The 21,108-nt window shown below is 42.1% G+C and overlaps 1 protein-coding gene across 1 annotated transcript in view; it reads right to left on the bottom strand.

Moving 5' to 3' along the window:
• Positions 1-279: 279 nt before the first annotated feature.
• AKR1D1 (aldo-keto reductase family 1 member D1) overlaps positions 280-21,108 on the bottom strand; it is a 34,233-nt gene continuing 13,404 nt past the window's right edge. The window contains exons 2-9 of the mRNA XM_086740157.1: positions 17,730-17,897; positions 13,149-13,265; positions 9,699-9,776; positions 7,344-7,466; positions 5,454-5,563; positions 4,800-4,965; positions 3,944-4,026; positions 280-454 (exon numbers count right to left, since the gene is read on the bottom strand). Of these exons, the coding sequence (XP_086596283.1) occupies positions 412-454; positions 3,944-4,026; positions 4,800-4,965; positions 5,454-5,563; positions 7,344-7,466; positions 9,699-9,776; positions 13,149-13,265; positions 17,730-17,897 (888 nt within the window). The 3' untranslated portion in view covers positions 280-411. The remainder of the gene's footprint in view (positions 455-3,943; positions 4,027-4,799; positions 4,966-5,453; positions 5,564-7,343; positions 7,467-9,698; positions 9,777-13,148; positions 13,266-17,729; positions 17,898-21,108) is intronic.

Below are 21,108 nucleotides of genomic sequence, written 5' to 3'. Positions count from 1 at the left end.
ATTCAATTAGTTCCCCATTCCTAATTTTCTCTCGAGTTGTGAAACAAAAATGATATTACTTCACATCTACCGAAGCAGAAATTGTTTCAAATTCAATGAAGAATGTGCCATTACTGAAAATGATTTGGCTTGAACTAGTGAGCCTGTTTTCAAGAGAAATTTTATCAGCTGTCACTCTGAAGCTTCAATGCTCGGAGTTAAAGCCTCCAAAGCCAAAACCAGAGATACAATAGACTAAATAGATTTGCTCTCTAGCAGCAATAAGAGACTGACAAGACATGAGTTAGTAAATGTTATGTTTTTAATGCTGATTTGAACAGTCTTCCATGAAGTCAAAGCACCAAACATTGAGTCTCTTTCAGCGACGCCTAACAGCACTGAGTTAGGAACCTGCCCAGGCACACCTTGTTTTCAGTACTCATCACTGAAGGGATACTCTGGATGGTCACGCCACCTGTGAATAGGTCAGATAGAACAAGTGAGCTTCTCGGGTGAAGCAGGATTTCACATCACTGAGGCAGTTGTCCTGTGCCTATCAAACCTCTTCTCTTCCTTGCAATATACAGATGGCCTTCATGGAAGGCTCTTCTGCTTATTCAGAAGCTGTCTACTCTGGATAATCTTCCCTGCAGAGTTGGAAGAAAACCTGTGCATTTAAGGAGAGGGCAATGAAGAACAATTTTTTCAGGCCTACAGACTGTGTACCTTATGGACAGGTGGGAAAAACCAACAAGAGTTTTCACGTCAACTATTCTTGCTATATTTGTGGATTTAAGTCAGGTTAGTAGAAGTGTTGTAGGGAAGTGGGATGGCATCACTATGTGTCCATTGTAGAAGGGGAAGACTTCTTTTTTTTCAGATGTCTAGAAAAACCCTCAGAAATAAGGGTTATATTTCCAGGAGAGGTGGAGACACCAGACTGTACTACTTTGGCTTATGCATTTAGAGCTGGCATGAACAGGTCTGGGTCTGGTATTGTGCTTTCTCCAAGTGGCTGTCATATCCAGGCTCGGTCTAGCTGCCCTCTAGCTCAGCCTAGATGTAGATTCTCTGACAGGTTAATAAGCACCAGTGGCAGAGAATTTACAAAGAAGCTTTGAGGTGACCCGGTTGAGGGGAGAAAGGGATGTACATGGCTGTGTACTACCGAAAGTAGAGAGACTTCAGGCTTCATCTTAAAAACTGCCTGCTGAGGGAAGATGCACGATCCAGGATCATTGTAAAAGGCAAAAAGAAAATTCTCAGGGTCAACTGCAGATGAAAAAAATAATACTACATTTGACCATTATTTGCAGACTTGAGAGAGAGCTAGTTGTTTGTTGTGCATTTTCCTGTTTGTTTGTTTGAGAAGATGATGCTAAACCACAAGCCTTGGCTTGACAAACATTTTCCATTAGTAAAATAAAAAAATTTCTAAAGAACATTCTCAGGTGTACCATGGCAGCTGGCTGCCTTGCCTTACAGGAGAGCACAACAAATACAGGCATTTATCCCAGCTGTAAATCCTTCCAGTTTGGGAAGGATACATTTAACAATATTGACATTAACTAACTGGAAGGCATCAAACATTTTTAATCGGTTGTGTCAAAACACTTCATTCCGATATTCAGCCAAGCTGAAGTGTTTACACATTAACAGATTGAGTTGATTCAAAAAAACAAGCCACAACACTTTGGCTTGTTTAGTTTTGGTATAATTTAACAATGTCTGAGTTGCCATCGTCATAATCTTTACTTGCCATCTATGGAGCATACATGCTAATTAGATCTCATGTTCAAAGGTCTGAGTCCTTTGAGTGAAAATTATTCACTCAGAGGAGTCAATGCAGCCTGGAGTAACTGGTAAGGAGGAATGGCCACAGCAGAGACTGGAAGGAGCACAAGATAAATCAAGCAGATGGATTAATGTAAAACTTGCCCAGCAGAATACATCTAGATTTCTCCAAGAGGAGAAGAAACCATTTCAGACTGAGATTTCCTGGAGTACTCATATTTTCACAAAGCCTCCATTTTTTGCTCAGATGCCTAAACTTGCTAGCTCGTTCCATCGATTGCAATATCCTGTTTGTATGGGCTTACTCACACCACCAGAGTAACAGATTTGCACACTGTACCCATGGTAGCTGATAACTGGAAGAGAAATAAGAATCTCTTGAGACTGGTAACTCATCTGTTGCAGTGTCAATTCCAGACACTTTGGTGTGAGAACACATTGTAGGCAGATATGTTTAGCGGCTCCTTACATGGCAACATCACTTTTCCGAGAAGGCATTTTTCACAGCTGAGGTCAGACTGTATTTAAGCATTTTCCCTGAACATGGCATTCCTGTGAAAAATGGAGCTGGCAATATCCATCCTATGCATCCTGTTTTCCTTGTCCTCAGTGGCCTCCTGTGACCAAATTTAGTCTAGTAAAGCAAAGCATTTAGTTTATTAGTTTTTTGGATTGCTGGTTTAGAAAGTTCTTCTCCTGTGGGCATTTGCATCCTTTAACTTTGCTTCTAGAAAACGCTCTTGCATTTGCACAAGGTTGTATTTCATATATATACTCACTAAAAGTTTAAATAATGTTATAGCTCAACTTAGCTATGAAAAACCAAACAATTTCAAACACCAAAACACATGTAAAAGAATCTGCTAGGCCATTTGTGAGAAGCCTTCTGGAACTAAGTGCTGCTAATCAATAGAAGGCTCTTTTAAGCTTTTAAAAAACTACAGCTTTAGAGCACCTGGCTGAGCTTAAATGTGAAAGACAAACTCCATTATGATGCTTTTAACTTAGTGTTTTAGAGTGCTATGAAGTTCCTGCTTTTCATTATTTTCAGTGCTTGAGCACACTAGTTTGGCAAGACACAGGTAATCCAACGTAACAAGAGAAATGCATGGAAATTAATCTCTAGCATTTGGCTACATGCTGAGTACCCTGAAAAGGGGAAAGCATAAAGTTTGGACATAAACTGTAGATGCTCTTGAGCTGAAGGAAAAACAAACAGCCTCATTCTCCGGAAGAGGAGATGTTGGGTCAGTCTGAGCCTTGTGGGGTAGTGCAGCCTTTTGGTGAAGCAAAACTACATTGGGTGGTAAGCTTGAGATCACAAGCAGGAAGAGATCAAGCCTTGTTAGTTCTCAAAGAGTTAATTGGGAAGTGGTCTAGCAGTCAAACAAGCTGCATGGTTTTCTGCTTTCCATATAAGAAGGTACAACTCAACATGACAGCAGGAGAGGGAGACTGCTAAAGAAGACAACGTCAAAGAAAAGGTCAAAACAAAGTTTCTGACCACCTGTGATCACTAAGATATATCATCTTTTTATGAGGAAGTTGGGTAGGCAAATTTTGGTGTTCTACCCAATTAAGTGAGAAGGAGCAGAGCTCTCCCTAAATTACCCCTGTGGCTTCATGTAGCAGTGCTCTTAATTCTTAGCTTTCCAATTCTTAGCCTTAGGACAAGTTGCCTTTGGAAACACTAGGTTTACAATCCATAAGCTGTTGTACTCAAGCAGCAACGTGGCTTGCTGAGCACTAGAAATGCAGATGGGAAAGAGGGGAAAGACAAAGTGCTCCTGTTTGAATTTTGGCTCTGATATCCACACTGCGAGACAAGGGCAATGCTATGCCTTGTGAGTGGCAGAGACTGTCATTACAACATACAGCAAAAAGCATTTAAGGAGATGGAGCAGAGACGGGATAGCCAGATACAGTCACTTTCTACTAGGTGGGCTTTTGACATCTGAGCTGTAAGCAAGTATTGTACGCTCATTTTTGCAGTGGGTCCAAGTACGTGTTCAGGCTGCATTAAAGACCTCCCATATTTAAGCCTTACCATAAAATAAATTTGGTTTTTTTTTTATATACAAAAATTAGTATTAAAAGGAAGTTTTTCTTTTTAAGTACCCTGAAAAGACACAAATGTTCTGTGAGGATCTACAGTACCTCCTGGACTTACATTAACAGTTCCACATAACGCACGTTTTTGTTCAGGGCTGCAATTTCTTCCATCTCTTTCTCAGTGAGGGAGAAGTCAAAGATCTAATGCAAGGAGAAGTTAGGAATAAGTTAGCATTTTTTTGACACAATCAATGTTCATATGTTCCAGTCTTCAGAAGTCTAACCTCCTTTCTTCCCCCCTGCCATCTCCCCCACAAATCCATACTTGCTTGCATTTATAGGAAAGTCTTGAGGACATGAATAAGTCCAGTCACATTTGCTTACGCTCTCTTGCAAGAAGAGAAAGGTAGTTTGGCAAGTACTGGGCCACCAGCTTTGGAAGCAATACATTGGCAGGGAAAGCAGGGAGCTGTGTGGGTGCTGAGCACTAAGGGGCATGGGAAGAACGCTTCATCTTATTTGGGTGTGGTGGTCAAGCCAGATGCTTTCTGGTGGTGTGGTTATGAGCTTTTCTGGCACATCTGTATGCAACAACACTTCCTTAACAAAGCTGAGGATTGGGTAGAACAAGTCAGTCGTTCCCAAACACCTACAGCCAGCAACCTTGTGCTGCTGGCCTACTGAGTTGCTTCATCTCGCTTGTGCTGCTCACTGCAGCAACTGGTGCTCTCTACACCACCAGTTAGAACTTTAACCTCTCCAGAGGGTTAGAAGACACCAAAACTTCCTCTCTACTCTATTATTGTCATATCATAGTACCACTAAGTGATGGGGACAAAAAAGCATGAAATATGGCATAGCTTGACATTGGTCAAGCCTTGTGTCTCTACAGAAAGAAATGGGAAAATCTCTTTCTATAGTGGGCAAGTCAATGTAAGTGGATTCATCCATGCACCATCAGAGTATGAACTTACCTGGAAATTCTCTCTGATTCGTTGTGGATTGAAACTTTTTGGAATGACCACCACCCCTCGCTGGATGTTAAAACGCAAAGCAATCTGTGCAGCAGTCTTGTTGTACTTTTTGCCAATGGCATTCAGCACAGGATCTTTCAGTAAGGGAGGGGAGGACACATTTACCCTGGAAGAAAATTGGAAAAAAAGAAAACAAAAAAACCCCACTCTAACTTTAATGTCAAAACATAGTGGCATCTACTTGTTTGTGGATTTGTGGATAGAATACCACACCTTTTTGACTAGTGTGAAAGACAGGAGAAAACCTTTGGCATTTAAGTTGGTGGGCTTTCAAAGGCAACTTCCTATGTGATGTCCTAACATTGACTTAGTTTCTATTTCCTCACCTCAGCCTCAGCGTTCCCAGTTACAGACACTTGCTTTCTGTTAGACTAGACCTAAGGTGACCTCCTATACAGACACTTGGTTTTGATGACAGCATGCAGCAGGAGTGTTGCAAGTTTACATGCACAATAGTAATATTTAGACACTGAAGTTCAAAACTACTTTGAAAAATGAGGACAAAGGTATTCTGCACAGAGACCCAGCAGTGAAGAACTATTATTCTTTTCCTGGATAGCAGCCCTCCTGTTAGAAAGTAACGTGGGGACTTACCATGTTTCATCTCTTGAGGTTCCCAGTGGGCTGTACCCAACAATAACAATGTCATGTTGTCTGCAAAATTCTAAGAGTTTGGGTTGGGTGAAATAGGGATGACATTCAACCTACAAGAGTAACATAGAAAGAATGATTAATCAATGGGACCAGATATAGAAGCAGATGGTGTCCCAGTATTTGAGAGAGCTACAGACAAGATGATGCTTTCAGGAAAGCATATGTGTAAGCTAAGGAACAGGGAAACTCAGTCTGTGGCTACTGTTCCAATTGTACATTGCTGGGTGTTTTTTTTTTTTTCCTCTTTTTGGTGGACAGCAGATTAACATTTGTGATTATAATTTGGCTGCAGGGAATTTTTATTGGCCCTCAGTGTAAAGGTGGCACTAATTGGGGAGGATGGAGGTGAGGGAAGCTCACTAGAGATGTAGGCTGAGAAGGCAACTCATCTCATGTGGGTCAGATCTTCTGTTTCTTTGCCTTTTGCATTCAGAATGACTAATCTGATGATGTTTTTAGGGGAAGTGTTAGAAGAAGCTATCCCAGATAGAAGGGTGTGGTGGTGGGGCCAGGGAGGGGGATATGAAAAAGGTGAGATCTCCATAACAGTTATGACCTTGTTACAAGGTCTGCCCTCCCACATTGCAAATAGTGTGCATCATTCCCTTACAGGCAGGGATCTTCTGGCTGCATTCTCAAGTCTCCGGGAAAGGGATGTCTACAAGGTGACAGAGCAACCACTGTTTGTGGACAGTCTGATGCTAGCTGGCACATCTATGCTTGCTGGCTAGCTGCCCTAAGCTGTGCTTAATCTTCTGCCGGGTTTTCCTCCACCCTGGGAAGCAGTAGCAATGCTTGGTGCAGCCTTAGGGGCACGCCAGAAACAGCAATTGCATTTTACGCCTGCTGGGCATATTAATACCAGTGAAGGGTGCTGGAATTTCCTCCTCTCTCTGGCGGCCTTTCCCTGCAGGCCGAAGACAGAAATGTAGGCTATAGCTGGCCACCCTATCCTGCCCATGCCAATCCTGCCTTCCAGACAACTCACTGAGGGTGGGAATTTGGTCCCAGTTGGCCTCTGGCCTCTTCTCTGATGCTGTTAACATGGATGTTCGTTTGTGCCAGATGAATCAGAAGAGCTTCCCATGGATTTCTAAGAAACGCAGTAAGCTGCCAAGTGCCAGAGTCAAAGGTATTGGGCATTCAGATAGGTCACTGCCACTTATCACCTTCTCTGAGCTCTGCGACTGTAATTTAACTTGGGTATGCCTATCATCTTCATGGGCTTGTTCAGCTCACCTCGGTCACCTCATGTGATCTCCTCTTTAAGTTAGGGTTTTTTTCTAACTCTTACTGATATCTTATGGGAAAGGCACAAGAGAGCAAGTACAGGAAATCCAGAAGTTACTTCTAACGGCTTTTAAACTTGGGAAGCTTAGAGTGCCTCAGGATCCCTGATACTTAGGGTTGTTTTGTTTTGGTGTCAGCTGAGGTAGACATGGCTTCGTTGAGGACTGGTGAGCTCTGAATGGTTTGTCTTGGGGAATTTTTTGGACTTGAAGTAATGTACGTGGCAGAGATTTAAGATCTGCATTGACTCAGCATTGAACCTTGTTATGGAGCTTGGCACAGAGGCACCAGTTTTATAGTCCTGGAGCAAGAACTGAGGAAAACAATTGTTTCAGCACCTTCAAATATTTATCTTTAGCCTAGATAGGATGAGTAATATTTTTCAAGCCAGAAATCCAAATGTGACAGCATGGAGGGCAGCCACTGTGGCAAAGTGTATGTCACCCTTCTGCACATGGCAGCTTAGGCCATGTGTTACCCCTGTGTGCCCTACAGGGCAGTGTCCCTGTGCCAGGCACTGCCCTCCGCTTGCAGTCGTACCTGGTTGCTGACAGGTTTGTGCTTAAGTCCTGGCTTGTTGAGGATCATCTCCAGCTGCCTGCGGTTGAAATTGGATACGCCAATAGACTTTGCCAAGCCTGCATCTTTACATGCTTCCATAGCCTGCAAAGAAAGCAAAGACCAGTGAAGTCCCACATGTTGGCTTGATTCCTTGGAGCACGTGTTTTAGAGATAGGTGGAAGATAGTCCATTCTTGAGACTGGAGAAAAACCTTTACTGCAGCAGAACTAACTGCTCCATTAGCACGAAGACTGGTGCCATCCCACTCTTCTAAACTCTGTTCCTGTGTAGGCCTGCTTTCCAGACCAAACCTTAATGTTTTATACCTCCTGTCAAGGCAGAATTTATCTGGAGAGCAGAAAGATTAATCTGAGATACAGATACTTAAGTGCCAGACATCTGCTTTCAAAGAGTTTTGCTTACTTTACGCTGCCTTAGCACTGCCTGAAAGCTGGAGAAGGGAAGTGAACAAAACAGATTGCTTTTCTGATAAGTCAATTTATTCCTTTTGATTGTATGAGAGTTTTCCATATGAAGTCTCTATCCTGTGAAATCCCCTAAATATCTGGCAAGGCACATCACAAAATTAGCACAGAAAACCTCAGTAAAGTATAAAGTAGGAAAAAAAAAAAGAGAGGAGAGAGGAATTCCAGATATTCTGCACTTCAGACAAATCCTAATAGCCGAGAAAGTCTTATGGATACTGAATATGAATACATGCCCTGATCTTCATTAGTTTCATCTGCTGGGTTGTTAAGGGGAAAGAGAGTCCTTTCCTATGGTCTTCCCCTTTGCTCCAAGAAACTCTGCAGACAAACTATGCAGTGACTGTTTGAGGCAGAGCAGACCCCATGGTGGAGCTGGATGCTCCTCCTGCCCGTTTTGTTGTTCCTTTTTGTCTCACAGGAGCTGAAAGCAGGGAGGTAAGAGGCACCACGTATTTGATGACCTCTAGTTGGCCTCATATGCTTTGTATCACCCAGTGACAAGTCAGCAAATACAGTCATCTGGAGCTGTTTTTGCCTGCTAGCACCATACTGAGAGAGTGAAAATTATCTGGATTGAGTTCAGCCAGTTTTTCTTAAATTGATGCTATTATTTGCAGACACTCTCCACCATCTATTTTTTTTTTTTCCTCTTGGCTTATTATCTGAAGAGAGTGACCTGCTAAAACACATCCTTTACAATAAGCACCAGCTTGAAGACGAAAACATAACACTATTCGGACAGCTGCTGCTTTTAACATTTGAGTAACCAGCCTGCGAAAGAGGAATGAAGCGCATCAGCCAAAGACAAGGGTAACATAAACAACTAACGTGGAAGTCCCCATTCCTCCTGGGACCCAGCCTGGATGGCTCAGCTGCCAGGGGAAAGCCCAAGCCCACCCTGGACTCTCTCCCATTCTGAACTTTGATTTTTACCCATGCTTTATCTTTATCTGCTGCAGCTAGAGTAGATCTAAATTGGGACATGACTATCCAGCTCTGGATGGTGAAAGCTGAAGTGGAATGTTTCATGGCCCATGTTGTCTCTCTGGGCTAAAATAGTGATGCTTTTGCAGCAGACCTGGTGCAGAAGAAGAGCTGACCAGCTCTGGACATAAATTAAAGAGTGTCCAAGGCTTTGAAAGGAACATGAGGAGATCACTAATCTCACTTTCTGCCTCAACTGAGATCCTGAAGCCAAGTGGTAGTAGGCTTAAGCAGACACCTGACTATGGAATTAGAGTGCATCACAAAAAAATTTAGGATGCAATCTTTCAGGCAAATGCTACTTCCCTCCAAGTTTTCTTAGTAGAAAAACCTTGTGTTCTCATCTGATAATTAAATTTAGAAGTGAGAGAACTTGTTCTGATGGCAAGAGTTTTGGGTTTTTATTGTTGTTGATTTTTTTGTGGGTTTTTTTTTTTTTTTTTTTTAATGGTGAGCTTTAAGGCAAATTCTGTTTTATCTTGAAGGTGAAAAGCATCCTTTTTTGAGGAGAATCCAGTTACTACTTAGGACTCCAATTTTGCCCTGCTGTAAAGATCTGATAAAGAGGAGAGAGTGGTAAAAACCTGCAGATATTTCAACTAGCACATGTAGAGTGCACTCTGAAAGAAGGAATGTGGATGTCAGATATTTCAACAATGTTTTATTTTGTTATAAAAATAATTAAGTGATGGCAAGAAGCAACATCCTTAGGGACAGAAGTAAAATTTATCCATGGAGCTAGCAGAATTTGATCCATTTGCCCTGTCAATATCTCAGCTTTGTTCATGAAGGCCACAAGCAAAACTGAGAATGAGGATCTGTGTTTTTAAAGCATATATGGATGGATATTGTGTTTGCTTACCTCCCAAGTGGCACATAAGTCTGTCTTATGGTAGATAATTTTTCCATTTTCATCTCTTGGGTAGATTGCATCTCCAGGCTGAAAAGTAAAACCACACTTTTGTGCTTTAAAGGAAAATTTTCACTCCTCAGGTCAAAGATTTTTCCACAGACTGTTTCTACTAGCAGACAAGAAAAAAAAAAATTCAAAAACTTTCTGAAACACCCTAAGTTCAACAGGTCATTCATGCTGGGTTTACCACATCCTCCACTCTACATCGTCCTTGGATACACTTCTGAACTGTCACATGTGTGCACACTCAGGAGTTCCTGGACGGCCTTGTTTTTCAATAAACTTTTGACCTTTTAGCATCCAAAGGGCTAGTTTCCTTCCAAAGGACTAGGTTAGAGTACCAACCTGTATTCTTTTCTACTTCTTCCCTCCCCTCCTTTCTTCCCAGCCCTTCCTCTGATCCTGCTTGTGTCTGAGGCACCTGGGAAGAGTACCAGCTCAGTCCAGCTCCCAGCAGTTTCCAAGAGCTACTTACTAGTAGTAAAGGGCCATGTGCCTAGCTATAGTACAGGCTGTGAACCTCTTAAGTATGTTATCCACCTTTCTTTGAGCATTATAACCTCTTTCTCCCTATCTCTACATGCCATAAAAAAGACTTTAGAGATGAGTTATGAGATGATATCTCACGAGCACAGCTTTTTCTTATTTGCTGGTCATTTCACTGCTGTTGCAGGCAATGCATTAACATCTTCCTCCCTTTTGTCTGATCGCAACTTAACTTCTTTTTTTTTTTTTTTCATAGAAACCCTTCAGTGATGTTTGACACTTGATCTGACTGCAAACTGCTACATTTCAAAGGCCTGGGTATGAGATGTTGACATGGTAACCCCTTTGGGGAACATGCAGCTGTGACTAATATGATCAGTAACTGGTGCTTCTCAATTCAGTCAAGAAGTTAAAATTCAAGGCATTTCATCGGAAAAGTGAGTCTAAGGAAAACACAGCCTTAGATCTCAGAGGCCAAGGTCTAAGTTACAGCCATAAGCCTGCCTCCTCCATATGTGCTGGTTTTCCTCAATGAATTCCACAAAAATCACTTGTTGCCTTTGTTGCTGTGTCTTGATGGAAAAAAAAAAAACCAAAACAGAAAAAAAAACAACAAAAAACCCCAGCTCTTGACTAGAAGGAGGTAGGTGGCTGTTTGGTACACTTTTCTATTAGAAGGCAAACTGTTTGCCATTGTAACTTGAGGTGGAGAAGCACTATTTACAAAAACCATGCCATGGTTTGTTCCATTTTGGAACAAACAGTTCACCCTCATGATATGCCAGCAGAGTCTCCAAGGACTGCAAGCTCAGTGCATAGTAGTTGGACTTTTTTGAGTTCAGGGGGTCAGTCTGAATTAAAGACCTTTTTACTCTGTTCCACTTTTAATTCATTAACTTCTGTTCAACATTAGTTTATGATAGCAGTCAATATACACAATTACCTTAGCTAACTTATCATCCCCCCATTTCCCTCTATTTCTATCACTTGTGCTCTAAAAAGTGAACAAAGTCAGGTAGAATGGTGCTTGAAGATGAATTTGTCTTGACTGAGATAAGTGGTGCTGGTGTGGATTTCCACAAGGATCAATCCTTCTAAAAGTGCTGGCCTGGTGGGGCTTTCCTCCTCTGAGTGGTGCTCTCTGAAAACAGATTCTTCTTGCTCTACCTAAAAGCCCGTATGAGAACTTGCATCGCTGGGCTCTGCAGGGACATTTCCCACTGGTTTCAGAGTGGGACTGTAAGCTTTGCCTCGAGTTGTTCACTGATTTCCAGGCACAGACTAGTTTTGCTAGGTTTTTCAGGAGACAGGAAAGCACCAACATTTGTAGACTAGGAGTTTGTTAGCATTGTTCCTGCATACTCCTCACCCAAGGCAAGCATCGCATGTGAGATGGGTGTGTTTGTGAGAGAGGGAGCAAAGAAAGGAAACCTATCACCATTGCAAAAGGATGGGTTTTTTTTCTTAGTGTATTTGGCACAGAAAAATGTATATTTTTCAGGCAGAAAGTAACTTCTTTTTTTTTTTCTCTCCTCTCGTGGGAGACATGAATGAATCTCCAGGACTGTTGCTCCTTTAACAGCTCAGATTGTTGATACAGGCCTCAGGGAGTCAGATGTACATTACTTTAAAGCCAGCTGTCTATATCTTTATATTGTGAGACAATGACCTTCACTACGTGGGAGAATGAACTACTACAGAATACAAATAAAAGCAAAGGGAAACAGGAAATTGCAAGTGGTGGGAAATTTTAAAAAATTTACCCAAAAGGATTGCATACATAGGACTGTATAAATAAAGTTTTAATATCAGAGTCCAGTTACTCCTATACAGGACTTAGTGGCTTCCTTGGCGAAAAAGGAACTGCAGGTCTAAGGTTATTTCTTCTCTGGTAAATTGCTTCCTATCTGATGCTTCTGGCAGTTTGGAGGCCATAGTAAAATATAATTTTAATAATCAGAGAACTACCTTTCTTGCAAAAAGGGGCCAGTTTAGAGCTCAAACATCCCACAGAAACAATTAGCCAGCTAATTGCCTGATCCTTTTCTCCCTAAGAAAAAGGATTTAACTGGTTCAAAACCACTTGAGTACATTTTGAATATCATTCTTCTAATTTCACTATTATTTATTTTGCCTTCATATTGTGTACTCATAGAAGAAAATTGTAAAGCAAGGTACAAATGACTGTGAAACCAGAAAATTTGGAGACTCACAAGAGCTCATTGCAAGCAAGGCATGCAACTTAGATGTGAGCTCCTTGCATTCAAAGGTTTCGGCTACAAGTTGTCCAGAGCTAGTGGTACAAAGGAATATCAGGCTTTAACTCTTCAGACATTTGAGACTGAGAGATGGACAACCCATGCTTGGGACCAGCTGTGATCTACTGAAGTTGTCCGAGAGGAGCATTGGAGTTAAGGAGATTAAGCTCATGACCACAACTTGCCCAGTGGCTTTAACACTACTGAGGCTATTCAGTTTTTGGGACAGAGTAAGGAAATAAACTTGGTGGCTTTTTTCACTTTCCCTCTACCCCTCCAAATTTTGTCCCTAGCCCTTCACTGCCTTGTATAGCCACTTTGCTCCAGTGACCCACTTTTGGCTCAGAGAGGATTAAGACACGTACTGCTTCAGCTACAGTAATTCTTCAGCATAGAAAGTTTTCAACCCCAGTCAGAAGACCTGTCCTTCCAGTGGACGAGACCCTATGCTACAGCTGTCAGTAACTGTTCTCACACCACCTAGAAGCTTCTCTTTGTGTGGGTAGTGCACAGAAATGTATGCATGCAGTATATATCAAATATTATCTGGCCAAAGTGCTAATATAAATGTAGAATGGCAGCTGCAAGGAACATGCTAGATGGAGAACTTGGTTCAAGCCAATCATGCACTTTTTTGGGCAACTTTTCTTTTTACCTTGAAAGCCATTGGCAGCTCAATAATGTAGAGGTCAACGTAGTCCAGCTGCAGGATCTTCAGGGTTCTCTCCAACGTGGGACGTACCAGCTCTGGGGGGTGGCAAGTATTCCACAGCTGGGGAGGCAAGCACACGCTTTTCTGAGTGCCAGGAGCAACAGTGAGCATCCTTCAGCTGGTGCCCCACCCCGGCCCTCCCCTCTTGCCCTTTGAGCCCATTATGCACAGCGCAAAGACATTGTGGTCTACATCACAGCAAGCAAAGGTGAGGGGCCTTATCCTGTCCTCTGTCAGAGGCAGATGTAGAGATTAAGACAGGAATCCTCGCCCAGGACAGTCCCAGTGCTGACCCAGTAAAGACATCACGTTATTTGTTTATTACAAGACAGGTCCTTCTGAGTTGCGTATATTGCAAACTCTTGCTCAATGAACTTAAGCAGATTCCTTTTGTTTTTCGAGCTCTCCAAGCATATGCTTTCACTGGAAAACTTTATTCCCATGAGAAATCTGTGGTCAGTTTTATGCTTGAAGGCAGCAGCTCAGATCATGTGAGCTAGCTACTGAACAGCCAAGCACCCGGCACGAAGAGAATCTTTTGTTTTTTCTCCTGTGGTTGTGGACTGCCTGACCTAGGGGAGTTTTAATTTGCCCCCCAGTCCTCACTGAAAGATGTATTATTGTTTAGTTACTGTAAGGCAGGTGCGACTAGTTAAAGCACAGCCTTTCCAACCTCTTTAATCACAACTGCTTCCTTGCAGGGTTATGCCCTGAGGTTGCTATGGAGTGTGCTTAGCTGATTAGGTTTCAGTACTATCTCCAACTGAACTCTGCTGATGCAAATCTCTTGCAAGAATAAAACCATAGCATGGTAATTAGTAACCAAGAGCTCTTTGTAAACTGACTGCTGCAGTTAAAATTGACAAAACCCAGAATTAACACACAATAGAAGGTTTATAGTGCCATTTGTTTGCACTCAATAAGTTGGGCTATTTTATCTTCTTTTTTTTAATGCACAAAACTGACACGTGGAGTCGTGTTGAGGATTTTGGCACCTTTATTAGCTGGAAAAACCTGCTGTTTGTTGGTATGGACATTGCCTAGCCAGTTCTGCCACCAAAGCTGGCAGTCTCCATATGCCAAGGTATATAATAAATTCATTCTTGAGAAATGAAACACTTGAATTGCCATTTTGAGGAGAAGATAATGATTATAGGTATCAAAGGACAAAGCTTGGGTAAGTTTTAAAGTTTTTCAGATATCTGGGTTTTTTTTTTTAAATTGGATTACTGTTTTTCTGGGGAATAACTATCTGCTCAGTTCTGCCAGCAGGGGCAAGGACACGTTATCTTGAAGTTCAGTAGTACTGAGAGCAGCACATCTGACCCTGCCCTAAGCTGACAAACCAAAACAGGGTTTGGCACCTGGAGATTCATACTAGACCCTCCCTAGCGATATGGTGCAAGACATGAAGAGTTTATGATCACTAGACGATGGTTACACAGGCTGAGGTGTGCTACAGTAAAGGGACCAAGGTCCTGCTCTGAGTTCTAAGCTGTTCTGCTGGATTTCCTGAAAGCCTTTGGTCTGGGCGTTTTTAAAGCACTTTAGGTGTAAAATGAGATGTTGTTTTGGACTTAAATACAGGTAATACATGATCTTCATGTTTAGTTTGTTTCGTTGCTGTGGTTTAGAAATTTAGTAACCTAGGGTATGTTGATAGTTTAGAAGCAGTTTTTCCGAGCGACCTTTCTAGCCCAGCACTGTTGAGCTCAGTTCTTGCCAGTGGATATACTTCCCTTTAAAAAACTGCAGAGGTTCTAAAGAAACAGCCTTTGCAAACAGCAAAACATTTGTACTATGTTAACACATAGATGCCATGGAAACTTAAGAGTTTCATAACAGTTTTCATGATTTGTACAAGTTATTGTATTATCTACCTAAGTAGAACCCATGTAGACGTTTGAGCAGTCAAAGCTGCCAGCTGGCTTTGGCATTTCAGGACACCACATTTCCTGGAAATGTTACTTCTAGTTTAATGAAAGAAATATCCTGGGATGAAAGAGGAGACCAAAAAGGTCTTGCTGTATAAGCCAAGTGAGATGTTGGCAGTTGACATAAAACCTCTAAAATTTCTGGATGCTGAGCTGCTCTGCCTGATCAGCCAGCCAGCATTGAGAGCCAAGTGCAAGTGCTGATGATTTCAACTGGCAGATGCAGCCCGATTGCACCAAGTCACTATTCCAGTAACACTGCCACTCAGCGGGGCTCTTCTCGTTAGCCCCTGCTGACAGACCAGCCTTCAATTTGCATCATCTTTCTTTAAGGAAAGATCTACATCAGGGGCTTGAGTTTGAATGGTCTTGGGAATTTCCAGTACTTCTGATGTCAGTAAGGCTGTAAACAAAACCAACTTGTGTTGTGCAGACTGCTTCCAAGAATGGTCTGTCTACCACGTTTTGCAGAAGATGCACCTGTTCATATCGGCCAGTTACCAATCAATGGCTAATGTATCTACTGGTGGCTTGATATTTGCCTGTGGTTCATAAGATACATAAGTTTGTGAGGTACATAAGGCTAAAGATACGTAAGCTCATAAGGTAAGGGACATCCAGTCCCACTCCTGCTGGGAAGTTCAGAGCTGCTGTGAAAATGTTCAGTGAAACTTGTGAAAATCCTGGATTGTGATGAATCGAATTGGTTACAGAATATTTTCCACTCTGCCTTTGAGCTCTTTAAAGACAGCAGAGATGCTCTAATGAACTGTCACCCTGAGCACCTGCAGTTTTGTCAAGCACAAACAGGACACAACAGAAAGATAAATTCATGTGTGTTCCATCTCACAGTCACAAGGCAGGCTGGAACCACGGGCATTGACTCTTGTGGTATTGCCTGTGGCTTGCAGGATCTGCAGTTTAGGGAACAACTGAATGTACAATCAAGAAATCAAATGGTTTCACAGATGGCTGAATCTTTAAGTAGTGATTATGAACTAGGAAAATAATCTAGTGACTAGATCAGAGAACTGAATATAGAAAGGCTTAATAAATAAAGTAAGTTTGAAAATTTTACCAAGAGATGCACTTTTCAGAACCTAAAGGTTTATATGGGAAAATAAACTCCAGGGGAAGCGGTTGGGAAAGTTAAGACTCAAAATTGTTGGGACATCTGGTTCTAACCTTTTGGCGCAACTTTGTGGTTTTCATTTAAAATATTACTGGTAATTTGCAGTAATGAAACTATAAAACAGTTGAAACAAAATCTTTTGACTGACCCGAATCAACATATTTGGCATATGAAAGACTGTGAGAGACTACCCTGATAAAGGTGGAAAATTCGGGGATGTGAAGCTTTTCTCAGGATGGCAAGGTTGTTACCAGTAGAAGCAAGCAGGGAAGTTAGAAAATCTGAGTTACATACTTTACAGATTGGAATTTTTTTACTTGGAAATTGGTCTATAGCTGCTGAAAATCTACTGGGTCTGCAAACTACCCAATCTGAAGCTTAGTTTCCCAGCTCTTAGAGCTTAACTAAGTTGCTCACAGTAAAATGGGCCTTTTACCCTTTGAGATCTTTCACTCTAGGAACCATGGTATTTATTTCCAAGGCTGTTGAGTAACTTTTGTGGATTACGTCTTATTTGGGAAAGGAGAAGGGGAAAATATTAGGCTGATATGTTCAAAGAAGCACTGCAGGAAGGGGAATGTGAGGCCACAAACACCATTAGAAACTGGACAGGCACCATGAATTTTCTGGGGCCATCTGATCTTTATTCTGCAATGTACAATGAGAGCACTCTCTTATACCTGGGATATAGTCATCGTAGTAGCAACAGCTTTTGTCAGACACTTAATCGGAGAAGGGATTTAATTCTTCTAGCAGAGAATCAACTCTTAGAGTGAAGACTTTAAAGCATTAACTAGCTAATGCATTACTCTGGCCTTGTTGCTCTAGAGCAGAAGTGTGATGACATCTTCTCTCCCAGTAAGTTGATTCATCATCCTAGAACTTTTTAATGACAGGTGATACAGTAACTAAGGGTGTAGCTTGATGAGTAATTTTCTGGCAGTAGTATCAATGTAAGCACTTGCTGTTCTCCTGTTCACAGACACTTGCATGCACGTGCTTGCTGCCACCCCTTTCATTGTGCAATCTCATGGCAAACCTGTATGGGGAATTGCTGTAACAGAAAGTAACTCATTTGCAGAATCATTGTCCAGATTGGGCTCAGTGTGTGACTATAAAAATGTGCATGCCAGCAAAACACGTGGGACAGTAACAGCTTGGGCAGCACTGCTGAGTGTAGCAATGGTCTAAACTTGCAGGTACCTACAACACTAGGCAGGATGGATGTTGCATGGTTCCCACTGCTGACAGAGTTTTAAACTGAGAACAATTGTGATTCCTGTGCTTAACAGCAAATCTAGTGCTCATAAAGCTCTGTGGCATGATGGTAATACAAGGAAAGAAAAATAAAGGATGTTGGATCTGGAAGCATGCCAGATGTTGACCACTGGCATTCTTAGAAAGCCCATTCACAGAAATCCTGGATGTAGTGTAAATAATCTGAGCACAGCTTCTCACCTTGCCACAGTAGAAAATGTCTTCTCTCTTGATCTTTCCTTCAGCAATCTTCTCCCGGATGGCTTGTCCCACCTCATGCTCGTTGTAGTAGACAAAGGCACCGTCGATGTGGCGGTAACCAGTATCAATGGCAATCTTCACCGACTCCAAACAGGAACCTTTGGGAGTCTAATGGGAGAAGAAAAAGAATAAACATATTTTCGGCTTTCTGCTTGCCTCTCCTGCACTACTGTAGAGTCCCTGAGATACGTGCAAGATTCATGGTGGAGTTTATCCAGTCTAACCATCCCTTACCTCTCCAGACACTTGTGTTTCAACTTCTGAATGAAAATGTGCTGTGCACTTTCCTTCAAAACTGTGGCAAATGTGGAATTAGACTGGAAAAAGGAGCAAAGCAAAAAGTTCTCTGTCTGGGAAAGAGAAGGTAATAGAGTCCTCAGAAAATAGAATTGAATGTATTTTATATTAACAATTTTTCAGAATTTCTTATCTAGAAAGCAAGGGCTTTCCTACAACAGCAGTTTGATAAAATCCCTTACTCAAGTGGAAGAGGGCTTTTTAGTTAGGCAGAGCTGGTCAACCAGCTGTCTGATCAGGGGCTGGTTGAATACCCAGTATTTAATACCCATATATTGAATATGGCCCAGTAGAGCTTTCAGCAGAGCAGGAATTTGGATTTGACTTCTTTCTCCTCAAATCAGCTTATTATTGGTGGTATCACAATCCGAAGGTTTGTCTACTGGTATTCTTGGTTCTGGCCTTACTGTGTGGCTGTGAACCAGTAGATGCTTTAGTGTACACTTATGATACTGGTTCAGATATATCTTACTGCTTCAGTCTAATATGAGCCCAAGAAACTTCTTAATAAGTCCAAGTGGTGTTTTTGTACTGTGTGCTGCACTTATGTTTACTCACCTTTGCTGAAATTCAGAGTAAGCTTATTTTTTTCAGAATAATCATATTTTCTATTAGCCAATGTGGCAAACAAAATACACATAGGCCAAACCAATCAAAAAAGCACGAGACTGGTAACTGAAATAATTTGACTGATTGCTGAAATTGCACTGAAAACATCTTATTGTTGCCACGCTTTGTATAATGAGAGGGCAGCTCTAAGTAGTGGTGGTCAAGGGCTCTCAGCGACACATGGCAACACGGTTCTCCCACCATTTTCATAGGCACGGCTCTGCTGTGACAGGGATGCCCAATTCATTTAAAGGAAAACTGAAATTAGGGTGAGCCAACCTGCTTTGCTGTGCTGCTGTCTGCCAGCAACAAATGCCAAGAGGTGAATTTTGCTACCTCCAAGTGAAAGGCCAACGCTGCTTCTTCTATGAAGAAAACAGATGCCAGAGACATCTGGAAATGAGACATGGTACGAAGAGTGGATGTTAAATCCATCGATTTTGCCAACATTAAGGAAAGGCAAGAAGCAGGACTGGCAATAGGTGCTATTGGGAAGGACCCCATTTCACCACAGCAATCAGTCTCCCTCCAAACTGCCGTCTTACAGCAGCCACTGGCTTGGCTGTCCAGGAGTTTGCCGTAAAATAAGCACCTGCTCTTCACCACCTGCTGAACTAGAAAGTGTGAAACTCATAGCTGCCACAGGATGCTGCAACGACTAAGGACACTAGTCTGCCCTTCCGCATTCATGGAAGAAAGACCTATGAAGGACTGCTAAAGACACATGGGGGTCAAGCTCTCTGTCTTTCAGTCCCAGAGCTGTAGGCTGGTGGCAGATTTTTCTGGGGTAATGGGACCATATCCCAGCCTGCTTGCTCTGCTCTTCAGTGTCCCATCTGGGCTGGGAATTTCTGCTCCAGCCTAAAGGTTACTTAAAATGCAAAGGCACTGGCGCTTGCCCTTGCAAAATGGCACAATTTGGCACACTGAAGTATTTACAGCAGTGATGATGCAATGTTGTCTGCTTAATTGAGAGAGACAATGAAACACTTGTTTAAATGCTTTGCTGCTTTCGTTGTGGGAGCCTCCCAAAGACGTGCTCAGCGTCTGCCAGGAGGCCAGGGCCCTTTCCTAGTTTTTAGTAGGATGTAATGAAGACCATGGCAGCTAAAAGCCTTTCAGGCGCAGTCAATGGCTAGTTTTCACTCTGGGCATGTTGGGCAGCGTTACAGAAGCGCGAGGCATAGAGCAGTGACAACCTCCAACATGTTCACTGCTTTGTCCCTGCCTCAACCTGCAAGGAAGGATTTGAGGAAGGCAGCAGGCAAAAAGCTCTGACATGAGCAGTACTACGAGCCTGTGGTTGCAGATGATGGTAACCTCAGACCTCCGCCACTGCAATAAGCTGCACGGCACTGCAGCCGCAGTTGCAAAGCTCAGGCTGACTAGCACAGAGAAACAGGGCTCAGCTCAAAGGTCTTGTGAGCTCAAGTCCAAGTTATCCAAAAGAGAAATATATTTTTAAAAGTGCAATCAGCATTTTCTTTATGAAACGTGTTTTTTCACAGTGTGACTTTTAGATTTTTTCAGCCTTTTTGACTTCTACCATTCAAGTGTATGAAAGCAGAACATTTAGAGTACAGTGACACATAAATATTGATTTATTTAAAAAAAAAAAGTTTTGTTGTTTGTTTGTTTTTTTTTTTTTTTTAACTTTTTCCCTTTTGTTGAAGAACCTGAAAACGAGATATGGACCTGATCCTAGGATTTCCTCTCTCTTCTTTTTGCACTCTTGAGAGATTGCTTGAACGTGCCTCTCAGTCTTTCCCCGAAGCTGTAAACTAAACACCACAAAGCAAGGAAATGTTGATTATTGAGTTCCATCTTTTCTCAAGCACCAGGGCCATTTTGGTCGGTAACAAAAGCAGAAGGAATAGTTGAAGAAGGGTAGAGTCTCACACACGGGGCAATGGCATAATTGCAGACTTGGGAGGAGGGTGGGACGGAGAAAGCTTGCAGTTGCTGCGATTGCCTTTGGCTGAATCAGTTAGTTTATGCTAAAGCTGAACTTCTATGTGTTTCTTCATCTTTTGCATGGAACTTACACACATCTGTACAAATAATCTTGCGAAACTCCTCCATCTCAAGGATTAATCTTATTCTTTAGGGGCTTGAGGAAGCTTTTTTTGGATCAGGCCTTGATTACCAATGGCCGGAGATGGGTTTATATTAAATATAAATGTTTTCATTGCACTAGTTCATTTCATCTGATGTGGTATATTAGGTCTGACAGATTCTGGTCTAAGGTGCTTCATATAAAAATGCAAGACAAGCTAGGGAACAGTTTTTGGAAAATCCTGCCTCTATTGAACTGTCCCAGCTGAAGGCCTGGGACATCTGTGAGTCTGGAAACTCTATACAGTATGTTTGTTTTCATTCTAATAGAGAAACTATCATTTCTAGCATTTCACAT

The sequence above is a fragment of the Chlamydotis macqueenii genome, chromosome 1, assembly GCF_036417535.1.
Source record: "Chlamydotis macqueenii isolate bChlMac1 chromosome 1, bChlMac1.mat, whole genome shotgun sequence".
In the NCBI taxonomy this organism is placed as follows: domain Eukaryota; kingdom Metazoa; phylum Chordata; class Aves; order Otidiformes; family Otididae; genus Chlamydotis; species Chlamydotis macqueenii.
This window is presented reverse-complemented; position numbering and strand designations above follow the sequence as displayed.